This window comes from Triturus cristatus, chromosome 3_2 (genome assembly GCF_964204655.1).
Source record: "Triturus cristatus chromosome 3_2, aTriCri1.1, whole genome shotgun sequence".
In the NCBI taxonomy this organism is placed as follows: domain Eukaryota; kingdom Metazoa; phylum Chordata; class Amphibia; order Caudata; family Salamandridae; genus Triturus; species Triturus cristatus.
This window is the reverse complement of record NC_140584.1, coordinates 57,789,075-57,803,511: the sequence shown is the minus strand read 5'-3', so window position 1 is coordinate 57,803,511 and position 14,437 is coordinate 57,789,075. Positions and strand designations below refer to the sequence as shown.

The 14,437-nt window shown below is 49.9% G+C and overlaps 1 protein-coding gene across 1 annotated transcript in view; it reads right to left on the bottom strand.

The window, feature by feature from the left end:
- JAM3 (junctional adhesion molecule 3) overlaps positions 1 to 2,213 on the bottom strand; it is a 363,931-nt gene extending 361,718 nt beyond the window's left edge. Inside the window, exon 1 of the mRNA XM_085647234.1 lies at positions 2,135 to 2,213. Coding sequence (XP_085503360.1) covers positions 2,135 to 2,192 — 58 coding nt within the window. The 5' untranslated portion in view covers positions 2,193 to 2,213. The remainder of the gene's footprint in view (positions 1 to 2,134) is intronic.
- Positions 2,214 to 14,437: the final 12,224 nt, after the last annotated feature.

The following is a 14,437-nucleotide window of genomic DNA, read 5'->3' as shown; positions in this document are numbered from 1 at the left end:
GACGGTACTCTCGGTGCCGGGCCAGCGCATTCCTGACCCCCCACCCCTTCCAGCTCCCCTCGGCGGGAGGATTATTAATCTCACAAAACGGGCTTCTGTTCAAAGACTTCCGACAAAGGGGTGGGGGAGGATGTTGTAGATTACGAGGACTTGCATCCTTACTGCTGGAACATCCGCCCCTACCCTGTTACCCACTACCACCCCTTCATCGCCTGCCCCCAGAAACAGTATAGGTAATGGCGCAAGAACAGGCTGGTATTAAATGACAATAACAGGCTGGTATTGAACGTTTTTATAAGGCAAGCTCAGGACTGGCACCCCGACAGCTGTGACAATCCACTCATGTTCCTCACTTCTTGCTACCCCACACCTGCTACTGCACCACCAGTCACCCATGCAGCTTCCACATCTATTGCTGCCTACCGTGCCACCCAGCCCCGAAGACCCCCACCCATGTCCTTCTCTACACCCAGCCTTACCCATATATCCTTTTCTAGTTAAGTCCGACTCATTCCTGCCCTGCTTCCCCGCTGTCTTTCCCTGGTCTGAATGACATATCACCCCTGCACCCTCACCACTTCCTGGCACATCATAGAGCTGTTCCGTCTTCAGATCGCTTCCTGTGCACCATAACCCACAGACCCATGTCCTGTTCCCATCGTATCCAACCATCCATTCTGCCTGGTGCCTTCTTTCCCACCCGCCAGTCCCAGCGCCCTTCGCTTCCTCCTACTGACGCTGCACCCCTGCCTCCGGGGACCTGCCCAGCAAACTATACTGCCCGTCTAATCTCCTAATCCCTTTCTGCCTCGTGACTGCTCCCATCCCCTGCTACACTTGACTCTGTCCCACCGCATCCACCCCAACACTGTCCACCTGCCTTACAGTCTCCATGCCCCCTTACACGCGCTCCCACCTCTATCAATTCCTCCCCCATCACACAGCCTCTGCACCAACCCCCCCCTACATTGCCCCTCCTCTATATTCCCCTTTCAAATCTCCCTCGTACCTCACCTAACCCCATCTTCATATACATTTACATTTCATATAAATACTTTCCTCGCCGCATCAGCACCCCACACACATTAAAAGACATACCCAACAATAATGTCATTGTTTTTACTGTGCGATTTCCTTCCTGGCCCCCGAGTGCAGCCTATTGTGCTAGCTGAAATAAACGCAGACAGTAAAAAGTTCTATACATTAAATTAACTGTCGTCATTTTCGCAAGAGCGGTGAAGCTGATCCCTCCCACGGTGGGGGGTAGATGGCTGTGGTTTCCATTCCCCCGGTAATCTACTCTTAAAAGAAATACCCCATAAGGAAACTGGAGGGAGTAAATAAATATGTATGTTTGGAGAGTGGGTTTTAAACAATAAATATCGATTATAGCTGGGAAAGCAGCACCCAAAGTGCGAGATTTGTCAACATCTTGGAAAGTGTAAAGTTCATTTATCAAAACAATCCCCCTCCATGAGTGCCAGCATCCACATGGAGTGTAATCCGCAGTGGCGATTTGACAGGTAGCAGTCGACACGTCCTGGCATCTCACACAGGTTTCCAGCTTACTTCGGGGATCTAAAGTAGCTGGGGGCTGGGAGAGGGGGGCAGAGAAGGCGCATCAGGGATGCAGTGGGGCTCGTTCCACCGCAGTATTTCAGGAGCCGCTATATGCCTCTTAAACCGCCACGGGGAGTGACATCACATGCTTTTGGATTACGGTCCCAAAATCAGTGAATGTGGACAACAATTAGGAAGGCGATCATGGGGCGCGAGACGGGTGAATAATTCAAAAGACAATGAGTTACCATCCCGATGAGGGCGAATCGAGGTGTACTTTATACTCCCCAAAAAGGGGTCTGGTTCTTTGAATTTCCCTGGTTAGGGCTGGGGTGTTACAGCGCAGCTGTGCTCCACCTAGCCATATCTGTCCTATCGCCATGCCCCGTCTTGAAGCCCAGCAGTACTTCCGATGAGTGCATGCTCAGATAGTGCGTAAAGGGGCGGGGGGCTTCCCCATCTGTCCCAACTCTCAGCCTTTCACATGGATGTCTCTCCCCTCACCACCCACCAAGCACACCCACAACTCCAATATACGTAGATGTCTTCCCGTCCATGCGTGCTCTCTCCTCACCTCCCAGCAGCAGACTCAAGCTCAGTCCCAACATCGCTCCTCTCTGCTGCGCCGCCATCTTCCATCTGAGAGGCTGGGAATCAGAGCACACCATCGCGCATGCGCTCTGCGAACAACCAACCCCGCCTCTCGACCCGTCACCATGGAGACGATTGTAGCGTCCACTCCATGGAGACCGTAACCAGAGCAACCAAGGAGGCTGTCACCATAGGTACTGTCCAAAGAGGGTCGCACTATAGAGCTGGACCAACAGGCTGTCAGTACAGGGATTAACAATCAGAAGGTAGCCACTATGGAAGCAGACCAAAAGGTGGCAAGCACCACAGAGGTCTCTCACCAGAGTGCCGGGCAATGAGATAGATTTCTGTTGTGTCCTAGCTTCACTACAATTTCACAACGAGAGGCTGACCAACAGAAGGCTTTCATCATGCGGGCAAGCCATTGCAAAGCAGAAGGTGGCATCCTGCAAGAGGGCTTTCACCATAGAGACTGACCTTGTGGTGGCTGTCACCATAAAGGCAAACCGGACAGTGTCAGTATGGAGGCAGACACGCAGAAGGCTGTCATAACAGAGAATGACCATGAGGTGGGTTTCGTAATAGACAGCACCCAACAGGAGGCTATTACTACGGAGGAAGACCAACAGGAGGCTATCACCCAAGAACCTGGCTGGAATGAGTCTGTCACCAGAGAGACCATTCATCAAAAGACAGTCACCATGGAGGAAGATTGAAAGGTGGCTTTCTCCGCAGAGACTGACCATGACATGGTTGTCACAATAGGGTCTAAGCAACAACCTGGTGGCTGTCATCAACGAGGCCAACAAATAGCACGCTCTCACCACAGGGACGGACCATGAGGTGGCCTCTTACCACAGAGACTGGCTATGAGATGGAAGCCATAACAGACCAACTAAAAGATGGCTATCGCATTGTAGAGAGACCGCAAGGGGCTCTCATCACAGAACCTGACCTTGAGGTGTCGGGCACCAAAAAGGCTCACTAAAACGCATGAGGGCTCTCTGCAAGACGACTGTCACCATAGAGACCAGCCACCATAAGACTGTCACTATGGAGGAAGATCGAAAGTTGGCTCTTACCACAGAGCGTGACCAACAGTTGACTGGCACAACAGAGACCACCAAAGAGGAGGATGTTGCCATGGATGCAGACCAAAAAGAAGCTTGCACTCTGAAAACTGCCCACAATGAGACTGGCATTATTGCATCAGGCAGCCTAACCAAAAGAAACCTGCCCTCCTGGAGGCAGATTGAAAGGAGGCCCTATACTTCAGACACTGACTCTGTGTGAGTTGCTGCAACAGAGTGAGTAAAAGGAGGCTCTCACCCTGGAGACCTACCAAAATGTACCCTTCTTCACCATGGAAACAGAGTGAAAGGAGTCTCTCATCACGAAGGCTGAGCTTAAGAGCAATGGCACAATTAGAGACCAACCAAAGCAGAGTCTGCTAACAAAGAAGACTGTCACCATAGGTGCAACCTGTAGTGTGTGAGCAGTCTTGCTTCCCAGCGTGTTGGTGTGATGAGGATGTCACATCATCCGCAGGCCATGCATGGCCTACTGGGTTAAATGAATGGGGAGGAACCACACGAGGTTCATCTCCTGACCCAGTATCCCCGGGTGTGTCATTCTGTATATCCCCCTTACATGACCCTTCATGTAGCGTGACCTAGAATCAGGCCGCAACACCACACTGGCGACAACGGGGCGGACTCACACTCCGCTGACCTACCCTTGGCTCCGCGACATGGCAGGCACCACTGCTGACACTGTGGACGACACTGGGGGACCAGAAGTACAGCGCGTGAGCCCACGAAGAAGCACAGGCGGAAGGAGCCGTTGGTGCGTACAGCACGGATGCAGGGAGTGTGGCCACCCTGCCAAGAGCCCCAGCAGGCCCCAGCAGAGTCGCGCCTATGCGCTGAGTGTGCTCCTGTGAGAAGTTGGCCCCCGTATATGATGTCCAATAATTAAAGTGGGCACCTTGCACCAGTCCAAACAACCCTTATGATGTATGAGGTCAAAGATAACCTTTAGAAAGCTATCCTAGTGGTAGCTGTGGAGAGCAGCCTCCAGGCTTAATCTTGAGGAATGTAAAGCAGCTTGTTATACCAGAATATCACCTCCTCAATTAATGAAATGAAAAGAGAACCACACAGTAGTTATATAAAAATATGTATTTATTAATATAACACTCTAGTATCCTCTACCCAAGGATAGAACACAAAGCACACAATACGAGATCAATAGAACAGTTGTAAGTAGCACAATACACAGTGGGCTCCAGGGGGAGAACAAACCATATACTAAAATAGTGGTATAACAACCATGACTCGGATCAAGACAAGGTCTGGAGCACGTAGAATTGTTGGGACCCCAAGGAACCACCCAAAGTGAGTACATAGGGACCTCATGGAGGACAGGTGCAGTGTGCGAACACGACCGCAGGCTCCGTTCAATTCTATAGGGAAGTTGCGGTTGCAATTTTACAGTTTAAGGACTCTTCTTGAAGGACTTTGAAGAAACCCTTTGGATTTTAAGAGGTTGGAGAGCCACCCCACACGTGGATATCATAGTACCCGAGTTACCTATCCCAGAGGAGCCGGGTGCATAGATCTGGAGTGGTGTCGGAAAACGCTGTCGTTCTCAATGGAGGGCGGTGAAGAAGTACTGCTGCCGTGAAGGTGAAAATAGTCTGGTGGAATCCCAGCCGTGATTCTGGAAGAAAGGAACCTGAACACAGAGGGGACAGTGTCTTGGTCACTTCAGGGTGACCAGGGACTCGGGAGACGAATGCTCACCGATGTCGGGTGCTTCAGGTGTGAAGAAGGAATGCTTGACTCTGCAGCCACGAGGACCAGGACATGTGGATGGTGACCAGGAGCCAGATGCGAGCTGTCCCATGAAGGATGTCAAGTGCTGAGGGGTCGGTGTCCGGCTGGAGCACTAACAAGCCTTGGCAAAAGCAACCCACGCAGGAAGATCAAGCAGGTTACGGTGTAGACCAACAAGGTTCAGGGCACTCACCAAGCAATGGGCAGTCAGGGCACGTCTGGAGCAAACAGAAAAGCCCAACAGAATTCAAGATGACCCTTAGGAGGATCCACAGGCCGAATGACCAGGAGTTGCGTTGGGACATCGAGCAAGATCACAAAGTACCACTCCACGGAGCACTTGGTGAGAGGAGGTCGGAGTTCTTTGGTGGAAATACTGCTCGGGGTTAGGACTACACGGAGTCCAATGCAGAAGCTCGGGAATCGCCAATAAGCATATGCACTTGCAAATGGACGCAGTGCACAGGCGTTCTGGTTATGCAGTCTTCTACGAGGGATACTGGGCTCAAACTTCCTGAGAGGGCAGATCAACCTTAGGGACTTTTGAAACCCACCGCCTGTGTTGCTGGAGTCTTCAGAGTCCGCAGGAGCTCAGGAGCAGCAGACCGGTCAGTTGCGTTGAGGTGCCTGCGAATGCATGCAAGTGACTCCTTCATCCCAAGGGAGATTCTTCAGTTGTCCTTAGTGCACCACAGGTCCTGCACAGAGCCTGTATGGAGCAAGGGCACAGACAAAGCTATGGACGGAAAGCGAGACAAAGTTGGGCCCAGTCGAAGTTCAGCGAAGTCCAGAGTGTCCAGACGGTCGAAGGTCAGTGGTTTCTTCTTGTAGAATCTTGTCCACGTAAAATCTAAAGAGCTGCAGTCAATTAAGCCCTTTTTTACCCACAGCAGAGGGTTGGACAAATTCGGGGGACCCTCCTACAGGATGGTCAGGACAGAGGAGTGGTTACACCCACGTCCTTTGTCTAGTTTCGGCTCCCAGAACTGGTTTTAGCTGGACTATGCACAGGGACCATGTACAACAAGGAGCTTAGGGGGTAAATGGGCAGGTCGCTCCCCACTCATCAATCAATAACAACAAAAGACCTGCTCAAAATGACTAGTGATAAACTTTCAACAGTGGGCCCTTCAAACTGCAAACATCATCCGGAATGTCATGACCACATAGCGGCTATCTTTATACCGTCTGAAGAAGAGGTCCTGGACCACTTAAACCTTTATAAAACAGGGTTGTGTCGGTATATAATGTCTCCCCTACTTTCTCCCTACCAACTGTGTACAAGAAAGAAAAACATACAAAAGTGGAGAAAAAAAAATAATAATTTTGAAAAAAAATTGGTGAAAAAGGATGGCAGTGCCTCACGGAAGTGACACCATGGGAGTTAAGCAGACAGGTACTCGCCTGCTTCCTCTGGTTCTCATCATTAGCGACTGCCACCCTAAAAAATTATTATTATTTTTTTTGTTGAAAAAGTGATATGAACAGAAATAAGTAAAGTGCTATGTGTGAACATTAGGCGCAGGTGTGCACATCCGGGCCCACAGTAATGTCAACCTTAAAAGGAGTGACGGGGTCTGTTCAGAACCCATGTTAATCCTAGTTAAAAATGAGCTAAACACCACTAGCTATCTAACTTTTTATTTCATGCTGTGTGTTTGCTCACTTAAAAACCAACATGTTTCATTGCCTCAGAAGACTTGCGGCAATTTCATCAGGGCAAGGGTCAACTAGCCACACTGCACCATTTATTTATCCATATTTTATTTTATCTGCACCTAGGGGAGACAAAACCAGAAACACCCAATCAGCCATCTACACCACATAAAATTCCACATTGTATCGTGCTTTAAAAACATTCACCTGCAACAAATGAGAATATTTACCACATAGTCGCTCTCCGTTTGCATACCTATACCCTTCTAGTTTATGGGTTCAATTGGTGCCCTAGGTGCAGACTTTCAGGCAATCTCAGAATGCACCCACCAGGCCCTAATACACTAAATCCTGTCTGGGAGGTGGTCACACCTCCCTGTGACAGGATGCCTATTGTGCTGCCTTCCTCTGCTCGAGCTTGGCTCAGCAGCAGGAGGGCAGAAATGTGCCTCTGGTCGGCAGCATCTGTTTTGTGCTGTCCGTGTCGAGAAGGCTGGCACCTGATAGACCAGTGAGCCCACGAAGCTCGCTTCAGAAGAGTGGAATCATACCTCCTGATTCCAAGGTGTTTGATACCCAACACAATATGTTTGTATGCAGCCGTTTTCGAGATAGCATTTACCGCAAGGTTATAATGCACCTCTACACCTATATGTCCGGCTGAGTCACAGACAACCCGAGAGAATGTTCTCCGAAGGCTGCTGAGGGGCTCTGTGCATTCAGGGGCACCCTCTCACGTAAAACCCAGCACCCTGCCTTCAGGATTGTTAAGGCTTGCTATAGGGGTGACTTATACATTTTAAGTGTAGTGACCTATAGATATAGGGAACCTATATCTAAAGTTAGTGGGGCAAGCACCAGCTTACACAGGTTGCAGTAGCAGACCCGTAGTTCCATTTTGCACGGCCTCTCATGGGTGGCATAATACATGCTTCAGCCAATGGGAGGCCTCTGGGGTAGCATATACTAGGGACTTATAAGGGTACCCTAGCAACCAATCTGGAGTGTACCAAAGTACATGCATAACAATTTAGAGAAGAAAGCAGATAGACTGGGGTCCTGATTAGCTGGATCCCAGCCAGACCAGTCAAAACAGTGCAACATCAAGAAAAAAGTGGGTTTAGCCATAAGAAGCAGATCCTACTTTCCTACACAACTCCCCCCCGAAACGAAAGGAGATGAGACTAACCTTGACCAGTTGAGTCTTCATTTTCTTAGTGGAAATATCTGGAGAGTCCATCTGCATTGGCATGGTTACTCCCAGGTCTATGTTCCACCGTATAGTCCATCCCCTGTAGGGAAATGGACCACCTCAAAAGTCTGGGGTTTTCACCCTTCATCTGTTTTAGCCATAAGAGGTCTGTCTGAACAATGAAGTGAGTGCCATACAAGTATGGGCTCAACTTCTTCAGAGCCTAAACCACAGCAAAGACTTCCCTCTCAACGGCTGACCGACGTTTCTATCTAGGGGTCAGCCTTCTGCTTATAAAAGCTACTGGCTGAGCCTGACCCTCTTCATTCAGTTGTGATAACACAGCGCCTACTCCCAACTCAGATGCATCAGTTTGAACAATGAATTGTTTGGAATAGTCAGGACTTTGCAGAATGGGAGCAGTGCACATGGCCTGCTTCAGGTCATCAAATGCCTTCTGCCAGCTAACTGTCCACTGAACTTTCTTAGAGGTCATATCATTTAAGGGGGTCACTATAGATCCATATCCCTTAACAAACCTCCTGTAATATCCAGTCAGGCCCAAGAAAGCTCTGACCTGAGTCTGGGTAGTTGGAGCAACCCAGTCTATGATGGTCTGGATTTTGCTCTGCAATGGTTGAACCTGGCCTCCACCCACAAGGTGGCCCAGGTATACAACCTTACTCTGCCCTATCTGGCACTTAGTGTCCTTTATAGTGAGGTCTGCTTTCTGCAGGGCCTCCAGGACATTTCTTAGGTGGACCAGGTGATCCTCCCAGATGGAACTAAAGACAGCAATATCATCAAGATAAGCTGCACTGTAGTTTTCCAGACCTGTGAGAACTTTATTCACCAACCTTTGAAATGTGGCAGGTGCATTTTTCAAGCCAAAGGGCAACACAATGAATTGGTAATGCCCACTAGGGGTTGACAATGCTGTTTTGGGCTTGGTATCCTCAGCTAGTCTGATTTGCCAATATTCAGCAGTGAGGTCAAATGTGCTTAAGAACTTGGCTGAGGCCAAAGTATCAGAGCTCATCTGCCCTAGGAATAGGGTGAGCATCAGTCCTAGTGACTGCATTGAGCCCCCTGTAGTCCACACAAAACCTAATTTCTCCCTTACTACCCTGGGTATGGGGTTTGGGTACCAGGACCACTGGACTTGCCCAAGGGCTATCTGAGGGTTCAATCACTCCCAATTCCAGCATCTTTTGAACCTCAGTCCTCATGCAGTCCTTGACATGGTCAGGTTGCCTGTAAATCTTATTTTTAAAAGGCAGACTCTCGCCTGTGTCCACTACATGGGTACACCAAGTGGTCTGACCAGGAGTCAGGGAAAACATATGTCTGTACTGATTGATGACCTTCCTGCAACCAGTCTGTTGTTGCTCAGTGAGGCTACCTGCCAAAGCTACACCATCAACTGAGCCATCATCAGGGTTCTGTGAGAGGAGGTCAGGGAGTGGGTCACTCTCTTCCTCCTGTCCCTCATCAGTAGCCATGAGCAAGCCCATGTCTGCCCTGTCCACATATGGCTTGAGCCTGTTCACATGGAGCACCCTATGGGGGCTCCTTGAAGTTCCAAGGTCGACCAGGTAGGTGACCTCTCCCTTCTGATCAAGAATTGTATGGGGTCCACTCCACTTGTCATGGAGAGCTGTTGGGGCCACAGGCTCCAGCAACCATACTTTCTGTCTTGGCTGATACACAGTCAGAATAGCCTTTTCGTCATGCCAAGCTTTCTGTAAGCTAGCCTCAAGGTTTTTACTTGCCTTCTTCATATACTCAGCCATCCTCGAGTGGAGACCAAGTACGTAGTCCACTATCTCTTGTTTAGGTGGTTTGAGAGGTAACTCCCATCCCTCCTTCACTAAACACAAGGGACCCCTAACTGGATGCCCAAACAGAAGTTCAAAAGGGCTGTAGCCAACCCCCTTTCTGTGGGACCTCTCTGTAGGCAAAGAGAAGGCAGGGCAACAGCACATCCCATTTTCACCTATGCTTTTCTGGGAGGCCCATGATCATGCCCTTCAGGGTTTTGTTGAACCTTTCAACTAACCCATTGCATTGTGGGTGATAGGGTTGTGTACATTTGTAATTTACTCCACATTCCTTCCACATTGCAGTGATGTAACTGGACATGAAGTTTGCACATCTGTCAGTTAAGACCTCCTTAGGGAAACCAACTCTGGAAAAGATTTCCAGGAGGGCTCTGGCCACCACAGGAGCTGTGGTGGTTCTAAGGGGTATTGCCTCTGAATACCTAGTGGCATAGTCCACCACCACTAGAATATAACTGTGCCCAGATGCTGTTGGAGGGTTCATGGGACCAATTATGTCAATCCCAACCCTCTCAAAGGGAACCCCCACCACAGATAGTGGTATGAGGGGGCCTTTGTGACACCACCTGACTTACTACTGGCTTTGACAGGTGGCGCAGGAGTGACAAAACTCCTTGGTGTCCTCTGACATGTGAGGCCAGTGAAAGTGAGGGACAAGCCTGTCCCAAGTCTTGCTTTGGCCTAGGTGTCCTGCTAAAGGGATATCATGTGCCAGTGTCAGTAGGGAGCGCCTAAACTTCAGAGGTATGACCACCCTCCTGGTGGCACCAGGCATTGGGTCTCTACCCCCTGAGTAAAGGAGTCCTTCATCCCAGTAGATCCTGGGGGACCCACTGGCACTCCCAGCAGCATTGCAAAAACAACAGTTGATGAACAGAATGCAGAACAATGTCATACATTCACCCCAGTACAGAGATCTGGGCCTAAATCCATTGTTTTTTGCTCACCATGCCATTCCAGTTTGAACCCAGCCATATGCAAATCAGTCTTGACCCTTTGCCTCATGGGAACAGTCCAGCCCGAACTGCCAAGTCAGGTCCTCCCTGGACACAAGCATCCTAGGACCGGTTTCGGGTTTTCACCCCTCTTCAGCCAGGATAGCTTGATTACAGTGGCATGGAGAGCACGGGACCCACGTCGAGCATACCCGTCCCACTCGGGGTGACAAATGCAAAAACAACACTTGATGGGCAGAATGCAGAACAATGTCATACATTCACCCCAGTACAGAGCTCTGGGCCTAAATCCATCTTTTTTTGCTCACCATGCCATTCCAGTTTGAACCCAACCATATGCAAATCAATCTTGACCCTGTGCCTCATGGGAACAGTCCAGCCCGAACTGCCAAGCCAGGTCCTTCCTGGAATGGAAACAAGCATCCTAGGACCAGTTACGAGGTTTCACCCCTCTTCAGCCAGGATAGCTTGAATCCAGTGGCATGGAGAGCACGGGACCCACGTCTGGGCATACCCGTCCCACTCGGGGTTACAAATGCAAAAACAATAGTTGATGGACAGAATGCAGAACAATGTCATACATTCACCCCAGTATAGAGATCTGGGCTTAAATCCATCATTTTTTTGCTCACTTTGCCATTCCAGTATGAACCCAGCCATATGCAAATCAGTCTTGACCCTGTGCCTCATGGGAACAGTCCAGCCCGAACTGCCAAGCCAGGTCCTCCCTGGACTGGAAACAAGCATCCTAGGACCGGTTTCAGGGTTTCGCCCCTCTTCAGCCAGGATAGCTTGACACTAGTGGCATGGAGAGCACGGGACCCTCATCTGGGCATACCCGTCCCACTAGGGATGACAAATGCAAAAACAACAGTTGATGGACAGAATGCAGAATAATGTCATACATTCACCCCAGTATAGAGATCTGGGCCTAAATCCATCGTTTTTTTTGCTCACCATGCCATTCCAGTTTGAACGCAGCCATATGAAAATCAGGCTTGACCCTGTGCCTAATGGGAACATTCCAGTCTGACTGCCAGGCCCTCCCTGGACTGGAAACAAGCATCCGAGGACCGGTTTCTGGGTTTCACCCCTCATCAGCCAGGATAGCTTGACTCCAGTGGCTTGAAGAGCACCCACATCTGGGCATACCCGTACCACTTGGGGGGTAAAATTGCACAAACAACAGTTGATGGACATAATGCAGAACAATGTCCTACATTCACCCCAGTACAGAGATCTGGGCCTAAATCCATCATTTTTGTGCTCACCATGCCATTCCAGTTTGAACCCAGACATATGCAAATCAGTCTTGACCCTGTGCCCAATGGGAACAGTGCAGCCTGAACTGGCAGGCCAGGTCCTCCCTGGACTGGAAACAAGCATTCTAAGTAGGCAGGGTATGCCCAGACGTGGGTCCCTTGCTCACTTTGCCAATGGATTCAAGCTAGCCTGGCTGATGACGGCTGATTAGCCAGAAACCGGTCCCAGGATGCTTGTTTCCGGTCCAGGGAAGACATGGCTTGGCAGTTCGGGCTGGACTGTTCCCATGAGGCACTGGGTCAGACTGATTTGCATATGGCCATGTCTGAATTGGGGTGGCGGAGTGAGCTAAAGAATGATGATGGATTAAACCCAGATCAGTTGAGTGGGGGTGAGTGCTTGCAATGTTCAACACTTCGTCTATCATCCCCTTTGGTTTTGCTTTGTTCTCCCTAAGTAGGCAGGGTATGCCCAGACGTGGGTCCCTTGCTCAGTTTGCCACTGGATTCAAGCTAGCCTGGCTCATTACGGCTAAGCCAGAAACCGGTCCCAGGATGCTTGTTTCCAGTCCAGGGAAGACATGGCTTGGCAGTTCAGGCTGGACTGTTGCCATGAGGCACAGGGTCAGAGTGATTTGCATATGGCCATCTCAGAACTGGGGTGGCGGAGTGAGCTAAAGAATGATGATGGATTAAACCCAGATCAGTTGACTGGGGGTGAGTGCTTGCAATGTTCAACACTCTGTCCATCATCCCCTTTGGTTTTGCTTTGTTCGCCCTAAGTAGGCAGGGTATGCCCAGACGTGGGTCCCTTGCTCACTTTGCCACTGGATTCAAGCTAGTCTGGCTTATGATGGCTGATTAGCCAGAAACCGGTCCCAGGATGCTTGTTTCCGCTCCAGGGAAGATATGGCTTGGCAGTTCGGGCTGGCCTGTTCCCATGAGGCACAGGGTCAGACTGATTTGCATATGGCCATGTCTGAACTGGGGTGGCGTGATACCAAACACAACATGTTTCTATGCAGCCGTTTGAGATAGCATTTATCGCAAGGTTAAAATGCACCTCTACCTATATGTCCGGCTGAGTCACAGACAACCTGGGAGAATGGTCTCCGAAGGCTGCAGAGGGGCTCTGCTCATGCAGGGGCACCCTTTCACATAAAACCCAGCGCCCTGCCTTCAGGATTGTTAAGGCCTGCTAAAGGGGTGACTTATAAATTTTAAGTGTAGTGACCTATAGATATAATGAAACTATAGCTAAAGTAAGTGGTGCAAGCACCAGATTACACAGGTTGCAGTAGCAGACCTGTAATTCCATTTTGCATGGCCTCTCATGGGTGGCATAATACATGCTTCAGCCCATGGGAGGCCTCTGGGGTACCTATGCCCTAGGTACATGGGTACCATAAAGGGTACCCCAGTATCCAATCTGGTGGGTACCAAAGTACATGCATAATAATTTAGAGGAGAAAGCCGATAGACGGGTGTTGTGATTAGCAGGATCCCAGTCAAACTAGTCAAAACAGTGGAACATCAAGCAAAATGTGGGGGTAATCATAAGAAGTAGATCCTACTTTCCTACAGCTCCCTCATGAGTTCCCCCCACCCACCCAGTGGGCAAGACCGCTAGAGCACGCGGCTCTGAGGGTTACTGGAGCATGAGGATGGCAGAACCCTACAGTGCAAGGGCAAGGAAGGCTAGAAGAGGAAGTCAGTAAGAGAAAAGGGGGAGAAGAAGCAGAGGATAAGGAAGGAAAAAAAAAAATCTTATATATGAAAACAACCAAAGAGGCCCACCCCAAGAGGAAAACACAGTAAGAAGGTAGGAAAAAATATATATATAAATAAGCGACAACAAGCAGGGACATCACCGGCAAGAAGAAGGGACACAGACGCAGCGACATGGCAGACAAAGACCAGGCCCAGCCCCAGCAGAGAGCCCCAGTACAGCATGCCCTCACTGGGGTGTTGCCGCCGTTCAGCGAATTAGAAAAGCCGGCGACACCGCCCCGGCGGTGGAAGATCTGGATCGAGAGGCTAAACATCGACTTTGTCGCCACAAGGGAAACCGATGGAGCAGCGACAAGGTAATTACTTCTCCACTATGCCTGGAGTTAAACATTCAAGTTGTGCAAGCACCTGCCAAACATGGCCATCGCCACGGATTACAACGCGGCAGTGACAGCTCTCAACGCTCATTTTGACCCCCAACTCAACCCAGACTTTCAGAGGTTCAAGTTGTGCCAGGCATGCCAACGGGAAGGGGAGTCCATCGACGCATTCTACGCGAGGCTGTGCGAGCTGGCCAGCACCTGCACAGCTGATGACCAGCCAAAGAAAATCAGGGCCCAAATCATCCAAGGGTGCCGAGATAAAACACTCTGATGTCTCATCCTACGCCAGCCGGAGATCAGCCTAGAGAATATACTAATACTGGCATGAGCTCATAACCTGTCAGCTGCTCAAGCTAGTGAGAAGGAATAAGCCCTCATGAAAGCCCAAGAAAGACCAGCGAGTGTCAAGGTAGAGCAATCAGATGACC